This window comes from Marmota flaviventris, chromosome 10, assembly GCF_047511675.1.
Source record: "Marmota flaviventris isolate mMarFla1 chromosome 10, mMarFla1.hap1, whole genome shotgun sequence".
NCBI lineage: Eukaryota > Metazoa > Chordata > Mammalia > Rodentia > Sciuridae > Marmota > Marmota flaviventris.
The window spans coordinates 116,964,827-116,983,706 of record NC_092507.1 but is presented as its reverse complement, the minus strand read 5'-3'; the positions used below and the strand labels follow the sequence as shown (position 1 = coordinate 116,983,706).

At 44.4% G+C, this 18,880-nt stretch overlaps 1 protein-coding gene across 1 annotated transcript; it reads right to left on the bottom strand.

Annotated features, from left to right (window-relative positions):
- Positions 1-1,173: 1,173 nt before the first annotated feature.
- Positions 1,174-13,476, bottom strand: Cd5l (CD5 molecule like). Its single transcript, XM_027920253.2, has 6 exons — positions 13,311-13,476; positions 10,939-10,965; positions 7,400-7,720; positions 5,159-5,494; positions 3,895-4,215; positions 1,174-2,111 (listed from the first exon to the last, which is right to left on the bottom strand). Exons 1-6 carry the CDS (start codon positions 13,336-13,338, stop codon positions 2,086-2,088), a joined length of 1,059 nt encoding a protein of 352 aa, XP_027776054.2. The 5' UTR covers positions 13,339-13,476; the 3' UTR covers positions 1,174-2,085.
- Between the last annotated feature and the right edge of the window lie 5,404 nt (positions 13,477-18,880).

Here is an 18,880-nt window from a genome sequence, read left to right as displayed (position 1 = left end):
ATTAGGGGTACAGAATCTCAGTCTATAGGGAAAATCAGGAAGACTTGTGAGAGCTGATCATTTAAAGGCAAAGTATGTTTGAGGAAACAGGATAAATCCCAAAATGTCTGTTAAGACTTGTTTCTCTTTTAAAAAACAATGTTTCTCTACCTATTTTCCCATTCATTTAACTATTTGAGCTACAGTGGAATAGCAGGTTGGCAGGTGGAAACACTCTCCAGTATCATTAGCAGCCATAGGATCCCACAACCAATATGGAAGACTCTAGCACCCTCTGTTAGTAGTTGGTTAGATTTGATCAGTGCATGTTGCATGCATGTATTGAAATTTCACACTGAAGACCATTAATAAGTACAATTAATACACATTAATCAAAATGAAATTTTTTTTTTCTAAAAAAGTGTAAGAGTGGCAGAACTGACTTTTAGTTTCAAGCTAGAGCAGGAAATAGGAAGAAAGTTCCCCACCTAGAGGAGATAGCTATGTTACACATGTGGTTGCATTTACAGGCAGGTTCTCTTTTACCTAATCCTGTGTAAAATAAAAGACAAACCTGTTATGGGCCAGGCTATACAGGCAATGACCAAACAGACTGCATGTAAGAAATGCTTCTCCTGTGGGAAAGCCCCACCTCTGTACGCATTAATAGTTACCTAGCACAACATACTTGGCAACACAAATGAGCGATTCTTATGCAATGTGAAAATTTTCTCTTTGGTTTTCATTTTTCTTGGGCAATGTACCTTGTCAGAGATTGGTTGTGTAGACGTTAGTAACCATTCTCTAACGGGTACTGAACTAGGGTCATTTTGACCCACTTCCCTTCTGCTTGCTTGCTGCTGTGCCAACCTGGAAAGTCCCGTGGGAAATCCCAAGGTGCCCACTGCATTGTCTCGTTAACTGCCCAGTCCAGTTTCTGTGCCTGCTTGCTTGCAGCTGTGTCACCCCAGATGTGCTTTTTGTCTTCAGATAACCTAAAATGCTCAGGCTTGGGGCTGTTCCTTGCAGAGACAGTTATGGATCCTGTGGGGGGCAGTCTCTGGCTGGCCAGCAAAATAAAGACTCTTCAATTTGGACAAAACTGGGACTTGGTGTGTGTTCTGAGTGACCTGTCCCACAACAATACCTGCTTCCCTGTTGGTGGAAAGAACACATCACACAAAACAGCAGCTGTTGAGATTGCAAGATGTGATTTATTATGCAGTGTAATCCTCAGCATAGCGTAAGTTTGGACTTAGCCTGAGTCTAGAGTTGCTGATTTTTACAGTTAAACCTTGATGGTCTCCTTAGTGTCATTCTGTACCTTAGGTTTACAGGTCTCCATTAATAAGATGAAAATGGTACTTTCTGATTGGCATGCGACACAACTGTAGCTCTCCCCAACTTCTGTCCACCTCTCTCCTGACCTTTTCCCAGGAACCAATCACAGTTTTCTTTGGATGCATTTCTGAGATTCCTTTGGTTAAATGCCAACTATGTTGGCAGATTGTCCTGGGATAGATGACAGAAGTATTTCATGGCCACCGTCAGAAGGTGAAATATCTTTTTTCTGATGTTATGAAAAGGTTCAGGACTACAGATCGCTGCTGTGCCACCCTCTTGAAATGGCAAACTACCCTCTTCGAGAAAGGGGCAGAGAAGTATGGGCTTACTGTCATGATCAGCTGAAGCTTGAGAAGAAGATTTCAAAAAGCCTCTGTCTCGTCCCCCACCCCAGTTCCAAAGATTTTTCTCCACACGCTTCCTTTAAAATGTGCCCTCTGTCTTTTTCATTCCTGTAATGAGCAGATGAAGATCTTGCCTTTGTGAGGCCTGTGCTTTTGGTCAGAGCGGCCGGCCTGAGGATTCCAGGCAGGTGAGGAAGGGGCAGACAAGGTCAGAAGCAATGCCAAGAGAAGGTCATCTTTCCCAGCAGGGACACTCAACAACCATATCTCAGGACAGGTGGGGGGGCCGTGCTTGACCCCGAGAACAAGGTGTCTCCGAAGCATTCAGACTCCCGAGAGACTGAGGTCCAGCGTGACCACCAGGATAATCAGGGGCCCGGGGAACAAGCAGGGGCACCTGGGGCCAGTAGGAGCCAGGTCAAGCATCAAGGCCGGGATACTGTCCTGTAAAGACAAGAGGAACATGTAGTAAGGAGCGGGGACGGGCCTGCAAGAAATTATTCCATTCAAGCTAAATTGGCTAAGGAAGCAGACTGTTGCTCAGAACAGGAAAGAGCTCAACTACATGGATATCCCACACCGGTGGATGTCACCTGGGTCAGAATCTGGTGTAGTGTCCAGGGGCAAATTGAACCAGCTCTCATGTGAGGCACAAAATGTACAGTTGTTCCTCTGTATCCACAGAAAATTGGTGCTAGGACCCTCAAGGATAGAAAAAAAAAAAAAAAAAAAGATGCTCTAAACCCGTATGTAAAATGACATTGTAAAAATTTTCACCAAACTGAAGCACATCCTCCTATATATTCTAACTCATCTCTAGGTCACTTGTAATACCTACCACAATGTAAATGCCACATAAATAACTGTTATGCTATCTTGTTTAGGGAGTAATGATAAGAAAATCCTGTACATGTTCAGGACTGATATGATTTCTTTTTTTCAGTAGAGTAATTGAATCCTTTATTCTATTTTGAAAGAACATCAATATGGAATAAATAGCCAAAATGTACCAGAAATAAAGTTGGTGACACATCAAATATGCATTTTCAATTCACGGTTGGTTGAAGCCACAGATGCAGAAGCCATGGAAACAGAGGGCTAACTGTGTTCATGTCTTACACAAAAGTCTTTGAGGGACAGTGTCTATTTTACAGATGAAAACACTGAAGTTCAGAGTAGTTTAGTGACTGCATAAAATTTAACAATTTCAAAGTAGCAGCAGCAGATGTAAATGTTGGCCTGTTGCCACTAAATCTGTCCTTTCCTGGGCATTAACTGTTCCCCATATTTCTTGGTTAAATATCAGCTCTTCCCTAGCTGCAGCTTTATAGCTAAGCCAAAGAGACCTGCACAGTGGGTCCCCTTTCTAATTCCACAAATGGGCTTCCAACTTGTGACTCTCTTGAGTCAGCCACCCAGAGACCCAGAGGCTACACTCGGACTCCCTGACCCAAGTTGGGACAGGGCTTCTCCTGCATACTCCCTATATGGGTCTATTTCAGGTCTTACTCTCTCCAATAAGACTCCCAAGGAGGAGCTGGGGTTGTGGCTCAGTGGTAGAGTGCTTGCCTTGCATGTGCGAGACCCTGGGTTCGATTCTCAGCACCACATAAAAATAAATAAGCAAAATAAAGGTATTGTGTCCAACTACAACTAGAAAATAAAAATATTTTTAAAAACTTTAAAAAAGACTCCCAAGGACATTCTCAAAGTGCCCTTGCCCATAGCCTCACTGCCACTGGAAATAAAATCTGGGGAATAATAATAAAAAAAAAAAAAAAGAATGAGGTGGAGCATCTGCCATGGTCCAGACTTAGCCTTTGAGGACTGAAGAGAACTAACCCTGAATTGAGAGGAAAGCTGGATCGTTATGGTTCTGCTATGTGATCTGAAAACAATTTTGATGATTTTGAAAAGTGGCTTATATCCTTTCACACTTTTGTTCACACTTAATATAAAGATGTTGATCCAATAATTTTCAAGACACATTCAAACTGTATTTTTTATTATATCCCAGCCCGATTCCTCTAGAAAAAAAAATCAAAACCAAAATAAAAACAAAAAAAAAAATATCAGAAAGCCTCAGCCCTATCCCTGGAAATAGTCAGGGCGTAACGAAGGATTACGAGAAGCTCTGTGGCCCAGGCAGAGCCACCCTTGTCCCCAGACTTCACCCCACCAACCCTTCTTCCTGCATTGTCCTCCACGGCAGCCCTACAGGACTTACCTGAGCAGATCACAGCCACATCTTCTTTGTGGGTACAGTCATGATACCCCCAAAACCTGTGCTTGCACTGCTCCAGGGACTGCTCCTGCCCCGAACAACGAACGTCATCCAGCCAGATGCGGCCAACCCCAGGGCCGTAGGTTTTCCGAGCTTTGAAGGGTAGAGAGAGGGGTTCCCCACAGCCCAGTTGCTTGCACACCACTCGGTCCTCCTTTTCTCCCCAGCCGTCGTCACAGACGGAGCCCCACACGCCCTTGTGCAGCACTTCCAGTCTCCCAGAGCACTGATTATCTCTTCCTACCAGCCTCAGGTCAAAGGCATCTGCAGGGTGGAGGGGGAAGTTGGAGATTGGAGAGAAAAAGGGAAAAGAGAAAAAAATAAGATCATGGGTTGGGGTTGTGGCTCGGCGGTAGAGCATTCTCCTAGCGCGTGCAAGGCCCTGGGTTGGACCCTCAGCATCACATAAAAATAAATAAATAAAATAAAGGTGTTATGTCCAGCTACAACTAAAAGTTAAATATTAAAAAAAAAAAAAAAGATCATCTGCATCCTCCCCAACCAAACCCCATCAGCACATCTGAAACCCTCCACGTGTTTCTGTGACTGCAGTTGCTCTCCATTGCTCCATCAGCTTTCAACCCCTGTGGCCAGGTATGTTCCTTCAGCTAGGATCTTTTTGCTTCCCCCACCTATTTTATAAATCTAATATTTATGAATGGCTTTCTGGTAGTTTTTAAAAATTGAAGAACTCAACAGATACAGAGTAATGTGCTGTGCTCTATCATATGGAATTCAGTATAACAGTTCATATTAATATAGCACATAATATTGCTTAAAACATTTTAAGCATTTCACATTCAAAGAAGTTATTTAAAAAAAAACTTTTTTTTTTTGGGGGGGGGGGGGGTGGTGGTACTGGGGATTGAACCCAGTAGAGCTCTACAATGGAGCTACATTCGGAGTCCTTTTTACTTTTTATCTTGAGACAGGGTCTTACTAAGTTGCCCAGGCTGGCCTTGAACTTGGGATCCTCCTTCCTCAGCCTTTCAGGTAGATGGGATTCCGGGTGTGCACCACCATGCCCAGCACTGAAAGGCAGTTATTGTAATTGCCATTTTAAAAGAAGAGAATTGACAGTCAGCACAATAGGTTGGCAGGGATCCTCTGGTGCAGGAGTAGTTCTCGAGAATAATGCTGAATGGAATTCCATTTAACCTCACCCATGACCTTGGTCTCTGGATGTGCGAGCATCACCTTCCATTACCTTCACATTCCACCCACGCGTCCTCGTCGTGGGTGCAGTTGTGCTTCTCCCAAGGCCCAGAGGGGCAATCCTGAAGGGCTGCTTCTCTTCCCGAGCAGAACATCTCCCTCTCCCAGATGGGTCCTTGGCCCTGGGCAGCCTTGTTACAGTGGCTTTGGGTCTGCAGGGCCCTGCCGCACCCCAGTTGCCGGCACACCACCTTCGCAGCCCGGAGGTCCCAGCCTGTTTTGCACACGGTGCTCCACTGGCCCTCATACTGCACCTCCACTCGCCCCTTGCAAGGCCCAGGGCCATGGACCAGCCGCACACTTTCTGGGACTGGAGACAAATCTGGGTCTGCGGAGAAAAAACAGGAAGGGTCTATTCCCTGCAAGCACATGGTCGTCTCCGAAAAGGGGGCTCACTGCCCAGGGGCTGTTTCTGGTGTTCAGTACCCTGTACACTGGAGTGCGAGGCACTGCCCAAGAGATGCTCATGGAGAAGTGAGGGAGCGGATCAAGGAAGCGCATGCTCATCCCAGGGCGAGTCATTATCGTGGCATTTTACTCTTTCAAATTGTTTTCCCATTCAACTCCTCATTGCTCTTCACAAGAGACAGAGGCAAAACAAATTTATTTATATATATGGAACATTTATATCATATTATATGTATAGTATAATTATATGTAAAATTTATATTATTATAATAATGTTACATAAATAATAATATATAAGTATATTTATAATTATAATATACTATAAATATAAATGTTTTTACATGTTATAAATTCATTATGTATTATATATTAAAATATAGCATATATATTTTGGTATTGGGTATTGAACCCACCAGGGGCACTCTACCACTGAGCTATATCCACAGTCCTTTTTATATATGATAAATATAGTATATATTTTAATACATAATTACAATGTATCATATATTATTATAATTACACACAAAATATTTTAATATATTATTATACATATATCTATGTATAAAAATGAATTTACATTAAATATTATATCAGACATTATAAATAAAATATGTATATTACATAATTACTACACATGATATATAATCCATTTATGTCATAATTAATATATAATAAATATTGATCATTTTATATAATATGGAATTATAATAATATATAATGTATATAATGTGTGTATTCTATGTCATTATAACTATACTATATATGTTGTTTGTATAGTAAATGTATGTATTATCTATTTATATATAAATGTATATGTATCATGTATATATGTGCACACATATCTGTATATATGTGTGTATATACATACATTATACAGGTGATTAGATACATAAGCATATACACATAAAAGGTTAAAAAAATCTTTGGTTTTAAGTAGGAAGGTGGCATGTTCTTTATTTTATTTATTTATTTTATGTGGTGCTGATGATTCACCCCAGTGCCTCACACGTGGGAAGCAAGTGCTCCACCCCTGAGCCCCAGCCCCAGACCAGTAAAAATCATTTTGGTTCAATGTTGACATTAACCAAGTATTCCAGATTAATGCTTCCAACCCTCACCAATCTTCAGTCTTTCTAACTTATAGTATTAAGGCAAAAAGTGATTGTTTCTCTGATAAATTCTGTGGGGAGACAGAGAAGGAGGAGACATAGACTAGCCTCTCATAAATCCCAGGAGGAGAAAAGATACACAGAGACACAGAAAATATTAAAAGTACACAGAAAGCAAATATTTGCTCTCTCTGTATGGAAATAAAGGAATACGGATCTATGAATGTGTCTATCAGTCTATCATCTCTCTAAGATTGTGTTGCTTTCCTCTGAGCATCCCCTGTCTACCTGACCGGAGGTAGACTTCTTGAGAACTGGAACTATCAAAAAAGCACAGATTACATCTTGGGGGCTCATTTCTTCACCCACGACTTCAGGCCCAGCCCCAGACATAAGATACACCAGTCAATAAGGGTTTAGTGGTTGCAGGATCTGTGCATATTTTTTTCATGTATAAAAATAAGAGAAATACGTTCTCATTTCTATTTAAACTTAAAAAAAAAAAAAAAACACTAATACAACCAAGTAATAGTAACATTCTAAGTGAGGATGATCTATCTCCAGAGTTGATAGTTAAGAAAGTGTGGGTGAGACGAGAGGACAGGGAGGAAGTTACCGCTGTGTGGAAGTCCATGACAGGGTATAAAATCCAACAAGAGTGGCCAGGGCAGGTTTCGGGCAGCTGGCAGAGGGCCCTCGAGCCTTGCTGTACTTACTCTGGCAAATTGCCCCGGCATCCTCGTCGTGTGAGCAGCTATAAACATCTTCATCTTGCTCACATTGAGCCAGGGTGTCTTCCATTCCGCTGCACCTGACCCCTTGGATGAGGACTTCTTGCCCTTTTTCTGTGTATGGCCCATATAAACGACCACTGGGGGTTTTCTTGGCTGTTCCACAGCCCAGCTCCCGGCACACCACAGCCACATCCTTCAGGTCCCAGCCATCATCACACACAGTGCCCCACTGGCCGTTCCGTTCTACCTCCACTCTCCCTTCGCAGCGGTGGGGACCCCCCACCAGCCGCACTCTGGATGTCTCTGCAAAGAGACGGGATGTTAGCTGGAGATCCAGGAGGAGTGCAGAGGATGCTCAGGGACACTTCCACCCTGGACAGAAGGTGTGGGGAGTAGGGGACTAGACAGGAGGGGTCAGAAGGGAAGGGGAGGGAGACACACTTCGGGACCCCATTTCTGAGTTCTGATTCTACCGCATCTTTAATTGCACCCTACCAAGAAATTCCCCTTCAAGGACCCAGACATGACTGTAGCCTTTCACGCTGAAGATTAAGGGAAAGATTAGTCAAAGAGCCAGCAGAGTTTTTAGACTCTGATGGTCAGAACCAGGATAATCCATAGAGATCATCATGCCCACCCCTGTATTCCACAAAGGAGGGAAAGGAGTCTCATGGAAGTGATGATCCGGTGGTCACACTGTCCAGTAGTGAAAGCCCAGGACAGATCAGCTCCAAGTACTTAACTAGAGGATTTCAGGGGTCCGGGTGGGAGAGAGGCACCACAGAGCCTCCGGACAAGTTCTGAGGAATTAGAACTCTGGGTATGGAAAAGATGAAGAGAAATTCTTTCCCTTCCACCACCGCACAGAAGTAGAGGAGAAATGGCTGTGTCGAGTGACTAGGGAAGAACTCATCAGACATTAAATATTTGCTAAGCACCTACTATGTTTGGGGTATTGTTTTATGAACTCAGAGAACCGTGATGAATAAGACAGAGAGGACTTCTATCCTCAAAGAGCTTATAGTTAGAGGCTTAAAACAATCTCACCAAGTCTACTGTAGCCTTAAAGCAAGACAGCAGAGAGCTAAATTTGCCACAGCTTTGTGTAATGGGACCATTAACTGAGAGACATGTCTGGGGTTCTAGAAAATGTCACATTTGGACTTGTGGTCTATGCCCTAATGGAATATGAACAGCTTAATAAGGGCCAATGTGGGTGACATGACGCCTGAGGAGCAGATTTCCCACTTCCTGTCTTAACTCTACACAAACTCCCCAGAACATGAAATCAACCCAGAGGAGTGGTTAAGTGAGAACACTCCAATATGACTGATTTTTAAACTACATGAGAAGTTTATGTTTGGTTTATTGATTTGTTTTTGCTTCATTTCCTTAATTGGTGGTGGGGGAAGGGATATAAAGAATGAAGATTAGCTGGAAACGGTGGCACACACCTGTAAGCCCAGCATTTTGGGATACGGAGGCAGGAGGTGTTTTTTGTTTGTTTGTTTGTTTGTTTTTTGAGAGAGAGAGAGAGAGAGAGAATTTTAATATTTATTTAGTTTTCGGCGGACACAACATCTTTGTTTGTATGTGGTGCTGAGAATCGAACCCAGGACGCACGCATGCCAGGAAAGTGCACTACCACTTGAGCCATATCCCCAGCCCAATTTCAAAATTTTGAAAAGGCTGGGCACATGCCTATAATCCAGGCAGCTTGGGAGGCTGAGGCAGGAGGATTGTAGGTTCAAAGCCAGCCTCAGCAATTTAACAAGACCCTTAACAACTTAGTGAGACCCTCTCTCAAAATAAAAACTGAAAAGGGCTGAAGATGTGGCTCAGTGGTAAAACACCCCAGCGTTCAATCCCCCAGTACCAAAAAGAAAAATTAAACAAGGATGGAGACGTATCTCAGTGACACAGCACTCCTGGGTTCAATCCCTAGTACTGAAAAAAGAAACTAGAGATAGAATTTAAAATCATTTTAAAAAGTTAAAAAAAAAGGTTTATACTTTTTACACATTTGAATTTAAAGCTTACTTATCTGAATAAAATATAATTCAAGAGAGTCACTCAGAAATGGCTTTTGGGTCATTGGATCTAGATTAGAGTTTGGATTGTTATTATTGTGTACTCCGGAAAGAAGCTGCCTTCAGAATTATACACAGGTTATCATTTTATTTTGGATTGTAAAATTCTCACTTTCAATGAATTTTCATTTTTTTTCCTTCTTTTTTGGGGGAGCTAGGTACCAGGGATTGAACTCAGGGCCACTCGACCACTGAGCCACATCCCCAGCCCTATTTTGTATTTTACTTAGAGACAGGGTCTCCCTGAGTTGCTTAGTGCCTCGTCTTTGCTGAGCCTGGCTTTGAACTCTCCATCCTCCTGTCTCAGCCTCCCGAGCCAGTGGGATTGCAGGCATCCACCACCACGCCTGGCCTGAATTTTCAGTTTCTATGAAGTAGACAAGAGCAGTTCCCAGGAAAGAAGAAATAAGCAGTGATCATAATAGTAATAACAACAACCACCACAACAAAAGAAATTCAGCTGGAGGAAATAGAAGAGATGCGAAAAGATGTGAAAGGAAAGAGTTGAGGGCTCCCCAGAGCAGCGTGCCGACACTAGCCTGCTTTATCAGCACAGAGCTTGAGAGAGACCCAGGGGTGGGGGAGCAACATCCTGGGGAAGGGGGACACTGTGACAAAAACAGTTGTCCTCTCACACTGGCAGTGAGGGACAGCCCTGAAGACCAAGAAAAAAGAGCAAGTAATTTAAGTTTCTGGACAAGATCCCGGAAGGGGAACTCTAAGGAATCAAATTGCATCTGTCAGGGCAAAGGATTTGCCACACCAATAGCAGATTTGTAGCTGCCTCTCTCTGGCAAAGCCACCAGCATCCAGTGAAAGTATAGACTTGAGGAACGGAAAGCAGCTGATAATCCACAAACAACCTCCTTGGCTTTGGACGGTCACAGCCTTCCACTCCTGCATACTCATTCCACACTCCCTTGCTCTCCTTGGGTGCACAAGGATGTATGGCCCAGATTCCTCCAGGAGGCAGCCGGTAGAGGCTGAGCTCCATCCTGCCCTCTACTGGTGAAGTCATGTACTTCACAGAAGCTCACGCGTTTCTAATTCAAAAGTGCCAGGAAGTCTGGGAGGAGGACCTGGATTTGCTGGAACCCATCAGGGCACAAGAAGTTCATTCCCGAGTTACACCCCAGTGAAATGCCTCTGGGCTTGCAATGAAGCTATCTCGTTTTGTGGATGCTGGCCAAGCTTCTCTGGCCACAGAGGCCAAGTGGGGAGAGAGGTTCCTTGGCTGGATAAAACCATTCAAACCATTCTGTGCTCTGGAATGGAAATCCACCCTCACAAGACTGACAGAGTGGGATGGGAAACCTGAAAAGAAAGGTACTCGGCCTGTTTGGGACCATAGTCTGTGTTCAGAGCCCAGGAACCTTCAAAATTCCTCCCTGTCAGGACTTTTCCCCCCACCCCACCCCTTCGAAGTCTTACCTAAGAGGCCAGGTCCAGCGCAAATGACTGAGGGGAGAAAAAAGAGGAAGTGAGTGAGATCATTGAGTAAATTTAAAAAAATAGAACTCTTTAGGGCTTTATTTAAAAAAAAAAATAGAACTCTCTAGAAGGCCCTTGCCAAACTTAGGGCAATAGATAGAGAACCTCCAAGATCTGTCCAATTGTAACCTTCTCGTCCTGGGTCACAGTGTCCTTTGATGACCGCCCTCAGAGAACACTGGACACTGACTAGAAACCAGAGACCAATTCTGTCACAGTTGGCCCGGCCCTTTCCCACTACAGTGGTGTTGCTTTCAGCCCAGGTGAGGATAGGAGGGTCATAACTGCTGAAGTAGAAGTGTGGTAATGCACCCCCTTGGCTCTGCAGAAAGGAGCCCTAGGGCCCCTGGAAAGATGCCCTGGTGGGGAAAGTCAAGGTTGCAGAGGGGCAGTGCAGAGAGTGGAGGGGAGTGGCGGGATCTGCCTGTGTTCAAGGACACGGCGTTCAGACTGGAGTTGGCAAACCCTTTCTTTCAAAGGCCAGATAATAAATATTTCAGGCTTTGTGGCCATAGGGTCTCTGACACAGCTATTTAGCTCTATCTTTACAACATGAGACTAGCCATGTCCTTGTGGATACATAAACACAGTTGTGTTCCGATATACCTTAATTTATGGAGACACAAATTTAAATTTCATGTATTTTTATGTGTCATGAAATATTAGATTTTTTAAAAAATTCCCCCACTGTTAAAAAATATAAAAGCCATTCTCAACTTGTAGGCTATAGTTTACTGACACCTGATTATAGATTAACAGGTCAGAAGCAGCTCAATGTTGAGTTTGGAATCTCCACATTTAAGTACTAGTACATCTTTGGAACGTGGGGCTTCTTCCTGTGAGATCTCTGTAGAGTTGGATTCTTTTGTCCGTTAGGCTCCCTCCTAGTGCTGTAAAGAATCCTGAACCCTGTGACCTTCAGTAGTCCCTGAGACCTTGGTATTTGCTACTGTAGAATTCACCCTCCACTCCTTCAATAGGTTTCTGAAAAGGTGAGTGAGTGTCTTTGGAACTCCCTCCTAGGGCTTTCCAGGCAGATCCAAATATTTCAGTGGTTAACCTGCAATATTTTTTTCTCTTAGTTTCCAGACTCTTTCTCATGAATCCCATGCCCTCCATCTTTCTCACATGGCCACTCAGACTCTGTGAAGTCTTTTCTACAACTCTGGGAGACTCAAGGTGATATTGTACATATGTGATGAGCTGTTGCATAACCTCCCCTACAAAATTACACATGGGAAGGAAAGTGTGAAGCCTGGTGCACAAGTGCAAATGGGAGGTATCCAATGAGTAACTGGGAGCTCCTCTGCAGGGTCAATAGCTGTAACAGCAGCTGCAGACCAGAAAGAATCCATGGAGGAGACGGGACTGCAGGTGAGCTTGGGAGAGCCAGGTGCAGTGGGAAATGTAGGGATGCTAAATATGGCAAGCATCCTACACGGGACACCCGAGTGCTATATTGAAAGACTGTGTGGGCTTCAGCAATGCCTATAATAAAAATGAATGTGATCAACTAGGACAGAGGTTTACCGGATGCTGTTAGATGCCCTGTAATAGTTATCTTATGAAACACTTCCTTCAAAAAAAAAAAAAAAAAAAAAACTCTGAGAAACATAACATCAGTCTTACTGCATAGATTAGGAAGATTTCAGAGAAATATGGTAATCTACAAATTCACACAGCTAAGCAATTGGAGAGCCAGGAGGGCTGAGGATGCAGCTCAGTGGCAGAGTGCTTGCCCAGCATGCCTAACGCCCTGGTTCATAGTCCCAGTACAAGGAAGGACGGAAGGAAGGAAGGAAGGAAGGAAGGAAAGAAGGAATCAAGGGTCCAGGATTAAAGCCTCCAGATCATTCATGCCAATTTGTAGACTCACCTAGGCAACAGGAAATTGGAGAAAATGAGAGAAACATTATGTGAAGCACTTTTCAGAGGAAATTAGACAAAATGGCCAATGAAAGGTGATTGTCTTACAGCAGTACCTTCTTTCCTTGCTCTACCTGTTGCTACTTAGCATCCCATTCACTTGTCTTCTTATTAATAGTATATTTGGGGAAAACAATGGAAATGAGGAAGGGGAAAAATGTCATGAATCTGTTGGTATAACTATGGGGCAATAGAAAAAAATCTGGCAATTAAAATATATTATAAATTGGGTATGGATCAAGGGGTTTTTAGGGCTTAGGATAGATATAGAAAGAAAGGAGAAAGCCATCTTTCAAAGATATTTGAATCTGGGCAGGGAAAAGATTCTCCTAATGAAATTTCCAGAAAACCCTAAAATCTAAACCTACCGAAGCAAAGGTACTCACCAAGGATCAAGGAGAATAGCGGAGCCATCACTCGGGTTGAAGATGACGAACTGAAACGCGGCTGGTAATGGCTGGTAATAAGCCCCCAGGCAGCAGTACTCAGTTTGGGCCACAAGTGTGCTCAGAGTAGGAAGAGAGGCAGGTCCCCTGTGCTGCAAGAGCTGTATCAGATGACCAGAAGCCAGTGGACTCAAGGGACAGAAATGATAGAGCTGGACTTGCTGAATTCAGCATGTTCTAGATGAAGGAATGGGGCTGTAACTGGCAAAAAAAAAAAAAAAAAAAAAGATGCTGAAACAAACAAACAAACAACAAGAACAAAACCAGTCTGTCATGTCCTAGTTCTGCTGCAAGTTTAGCTCCAGCCATCTCTGCTCCTGCCCCTTCACCTTCCACAGAAAAGGGGGAGTGCCCAAGTGTGGCCCTCCTTCATTAGAAGATCAGGTAATGTTTAGTCTCTAAGGATGATTTTGGGGGGAAGTAGGAGAATTTAGATTTATTTCATAAAGAAGTGACTAAAGAATATGGAAGCCAGAGGTCATAGAATAAATGCAGAGATCCCCTTGGAGCCATAGTAGAGTCAAGGTGTGATGTCCGCCTGCAGAGTTGGCTTTCTTACCTTCACGCCTGCTTTTCCCATGCTGGCCAGAGGGTCCAACACACAGGTCTGCTCTGCCTCTGTGCTTGTGCCCACCTTTCAAAACTGAGTGGCAATGGGTCCCTGTGGTGATGGGCTTCCTGTTCACTGAACTCAGCTCAAGTGTTCTTTTTTTTTTTTAACTTTATTTTGTTTATTTAATTTGTTTAAGCGGTGCTGAGGATGGAACCCAGTGCCTCACACATGCTAGGCAAGCGCTCTATCACTGAGCCACAACCCAGCCCCTCAAGTGTTCTTTACATCTATGATGGACAGAGATTGAGTAGCAAGACCCTCAGTATTGCCAGGGCCCCTCTGCCTTGCTGTATTATTAAGCCGAGCTTGAAAAGTGATTCAACTCCATTAGTTAAACATTCAACGTCACCTGCTAACACAACCCCTGTTATTTCAAGCAGGGTCATTGTCCCTCTGCAGTGGAATACCTTAGGTTCTTTGTAATATTCAGGTCACCTGACACAATGCTTGGTTCGTTGCAGGCATTCATTTTTAAGCCTGTATTTCTTATTTACTTCTCTTATGTTCAAGAAAAAGTCTGGAGCAGCCGTGAGTGCCCGGTGACATTCTAGGTAGGGGGAGTATATGGATTAATGAGGTATAGTTTAGCACACCAGAAGAATAAGGATTATTAATTGCAATCACACATAAAAACTAATGTGAGACTGGAAAGTATATATGCAGACATAGTGGGAAAAATGATTATCTCTGCTTGGAGCTAACTGGAGAAAAGTTCACTAAGAGCAGGAGTTAAAGGTGAGTAGAGTGGATAGTCAGAATGAAAAAATATATATATATATATATATATGCATTGCATATGCAGATAAATGCAGCATTATCCATCTAAGGAATGACAGGTGGTTTGGAATGAATGGATCACGGCCTGACTGGTGCTCAGGGGTCATGGGTTATTGTTTAGTGGTGTTATGGAAGATCTATTATGAATGGGTTTGTAAATGCTAATTACTCACATTCTTCCCTCTCTGGTTTCTGTTTCGATGCAGTAACAGATGCAGAATTTAGAAGAGGTTCAAAATAGCAGCTTTACTATTGATGAAGCCAAATTAGATGGCAACTGGAATCCAAGATCCTATGCATTCAGCTCCATCCTTTAGGAGCCTAATATGGACAACTGACTTTACACTTGAAGGATGAAAGCCTTCATATGACCTGTGAGCAGACAAGCCCACTGGGGAGCATGGGTCTCATGATACGGAAATACATTTCTCCCCCTCTCACTTGGACAATTGAGTGAAAGAAGTGGGAGGGGAAGATAAAGCATTTTGCCCCCAATAAAATATTTTACAGGGGTTGGGGATATAGCTCAGTTGGTAGAGTGCTTGCCTTGCATGCACAGGGCCCTGGGTTCGATCCCCAGCACCAAATATACATATATTATTTATTTATTTATTTTTTACTGACAGAGTCGAGAACATTAAGAAAGGGAAGAGAAGCTTCTGTAGTTGGAAAGGACATAATCCCAGAGGACATAAAGCCACTAAAGGGTGTCATGCATGTCAGAGCATGTGATGTGGCTATACAGCATGTAGGAGGATGTGGAATGGAGGTAGACCCTAGTGAGTCACAGACCCAGGAGGAGACCACTCTGTACCAGTCCAGAGGTGCAGAGGAGAACTCAAACAGAAGGTATGAGACTTGCCCGACCGTTGCAGTGTCTGGGGGTGAAATGGGCAGTAAGTCGCTTCATGGGAGCCAGGGAGGCTAGAAGCTTCTAAAATGTAGTGAAGCTCTGAAATAAGTACTCAGAGGAAAAGGGACCCTAGATAAAGACAAGGAGAAATTAATCCACTTTTCAGCATTGGGTTGAAAAGCCTGCTTTGGGGCGGGGGGGGGGGGGCATCAGTGTGCCAATCATGAGAGGCTCATAAAACCAGGGCTTCCAGCTGAGGCACCAACTCAAGTGGTTTCAAGGCTGCGAGAAGCCAGCAGGTGGGTTGCTACAAAGGGAAATCAGAAGTCCTGGAAAAAAGACTTCAAGGAGGAAGGACTTGGGGAAAGAAGAGCGTTGGGAAGCTCAAGGTCAGGGAGGTTGCTCAGAGACTGGAGAAGGCTGTTCAAGGTTTTAGAGGAGGAGCAGTTCTGGGCAATGAGAAGGCCCGGCCACGGAAGATTCAGAAGTGGAGGGGTTAAGGGAATGGAGAAGAGGTTCTCAGGAAGAGATCTGCCCAGAGAAGGGAGCTGGGCGAGGGCACACAGACTGACTGATTGGGGAGCTCAAAGCTGTGTGGTGTGGATAATCATGACAGAAACTGAAGCCACTCTTTCTGATACTGTCACGAAGGCAAGCTCCACGTCCCGCTGGACTGGCATCAAGGTGAAATCCCTCTGGCAAATAATGGTGTCCATTGTTAGTGGGCTTCATGAGAACAGTGGAGAACATGTGGGTTGTCCCTCTGAATAATCCCTGCGCTTGGCGTGCCCTAAATGGTTGACAGTTCCATGAATGCGTGAAGAGTGACCAGGTGAAGAGCATCAGTGAGCCCACAGATGTTCCAGAAATGCCAACTCTCGGCCCTGCTCCTTCTGTCTTCTATGGTCCGCTAGGACTGACATCCTGAGATGTTTATCAGGATAACTGGGCATCTCCTGGAGGAGTTTACTATGAGCAATTGATCCAGAAACACGATTTGGGTGGTTTGGGTTGTTCTTTCCTGTGTCCATGAACCCCAACGAACAACAGCACTGATTTCCTTCTGTTTCTCTCATTTGTTAACCTGTCACCTTCCCCCATAGTGACCATGTCGGTAAGAGAGCTCAAAATTATGAGGAATAGATCTGAGACTTGGGGCTCAGAGAGACTGAAGAATCTTCAGGCATTTAGAATAAATGTGTTCTGTGGAATTGCTAAGGAGAAAATACCACTTATGTATGGAAACCACCGGGAAACATTTTTTTTTTTTTTAACTAATCATGAGGGAAAAAAAAAAAAAACTGAAGACAAGATAGGTTGTCACTGTCACCATAGTTTTTTGCAACTGTAATGTTGCAGTCACATGCATGGCCTGTTAATAGGCACTCCATTACTTATGGCTGATGGATTATTATTAATATTAATATTTTAAACCATCCAATTTCAGGGCTGTTTATTGCAAAAGATTCTAATCACTCCTAAGAGGCGCTAACGACTTCTTAAAACGCCAGCAGTGACCCTGTCATTCTGGAGACCCTTGTGGATGCTGAGGACAGACAGGATAGGGCTGTGGAATCCCCCAGGGGCACAGGAAACTCATAACTGTCTCCTCTTTGACAGGTGTTTGCAATGAGGCGTCCAGGAGGAAGGAGGACAGGTGACGGTAGTACAAAGAGTAGAGTCCACAGGGAGGAAAACCTATCAGCCTGGCTGCCCACTCTGCATCCAGCTGGCTGTCTGTGTCCTGCTGGCAAGAAAACTGGCCTTCACTGTCCTCGTGTCCCCAGTGTGTTCCATCCCAGAACTTCAAGCTGTACTTTTCTGGACTAGACTGGAATCATCCCTAAACAGAAGCGTTAAGCACAGAGGCCAAGCGCCTGGACTTTGGAGGTGGGCAGACCCGAGTCCAGTTCACTTCAGTCACTTACCAGCTGTGTGACCTCCAACAAGATACTCTGACCCATTCTTGGAAATTTTGTTGCGTAGGATTTATACTTTTTTTTTTTTTTGCTAAGATGATCAGTTTTCATTTCTGCCTTTTACTAAATATACATTTAACTAATTTAATCTTGCTTAATCCACCTTTGTGTTCCTCTTTTCTCTAGAAATTCAAAAGTGATAGCAAAGCCAAGAGTTTACATGTTGGCACCTCAGAGAAGCACCAAGCAGGCGAGGCTGCCCCCCTCCCAAAGTGGCTTGGCCTTGCACAGGGCCTGCGTGCTCCAGGGCTGGGCTGCCCTGCTCCTGAATGTAGACTTCATGAAAGATAAAGCCCCAATTAACAGTCCACATTCTGATCATGTCAGAATAAATGGCTCAGCGTAGGGCCCTGGGAAGAGAGGCCAGAGGAGCTTTCTGAGAAGTTGGCCCCAGACTGGGAGGTGTCCCTGAGTTTACTGGACCTCACTGCACTATGCTGCTTCATCCTGGAGGGGGTAGGAGTTGGACCAGTGGTGACATGAAAGTCCCCTAAGGAGTCACATGCACAGCTCACCCTGGTGCTTCCTCCCTAGCCTTGGGAATACTGAGCCGTGAAACTCCAGTCCCTCCTCACCCAGGGGTTGATGGTTTCCTTCATCTGTGTGACCAAGTGGACCGTGTCTGTGTACCCAGCCCCGCGTCCTGTCCTCTTCTTCAGGGTCTGCAGATCCCCTTCTGGGTCTGCATCATCCCTGTTGCCTGTGACCCGGGCAGGAACAGCTTCCCTTTCAACTCCTCCCTCTGCTTTATTAACCAGAGCGTGGTTGGAAATGGAAGAGAAGACAGAGATAGGAAGGATGTCTGAAAGCATGCAGGCGAGGAAGAATTCAAGACAGAGAAGGCTAAATTCCCAGTTGCTCTGGGGCTTGGAATTCAATCCATGGAGTGCTGCTTCTCAGCAAAGGGGTGGAAGACAGGATTCACTGGGATTCAGTATTGGACAGAGTCTCCCAGAGACTCAGGAATCAGGGTCCTTGAACAAAGAACCAAGCTGGTGTGGCAGCATCGCAGCAGCGCTGGTTCATCACAGAGGGGAGGGGCCACACACACACACACACACACACACACACAGAAACACAATGAACAAATTTGGCTGGAAAAACCTATAGAACAGAAAAGCAGCCTCAGCTGATCCAGAGCGGAGCTGATCCAGGGGCGGCACAGTGAGCTGGTATTTGAAAAGCAGCCTGCCTTTCTCAGTTGGCAAGTGCAGAACTGGGGCAGGAGCCGTGCGGAGGAGGCAGGAGCCTGGGAGATCAGAGCACACGTCGCCATGTTGTCTTGCAA

Excerpts from the sequence above, each read along its gene's own strand:
- Cd5l (XM_027920253.2), bottom strand. The coding sequence starts at position 13,338 with ATGGCTCCGCTATTCTCCTTGATCCTTG. Across the intron at positions 10,966-13,310 it reads GCTATTCTCCTTGATCCTTG|TCATTTGCGCTGGACCTGGC; the intron begins GTGAGTACCTTT and ends TTCTCCCCTCAG. Across the intron at positions 2,112-3,894 it reads TGTGGCTGTGATCTGCTCAG|GACAGTATCCCGGCCTTGAT; the intron begins GTAAGTCCTGTA and ends TTGTCTTTACAG.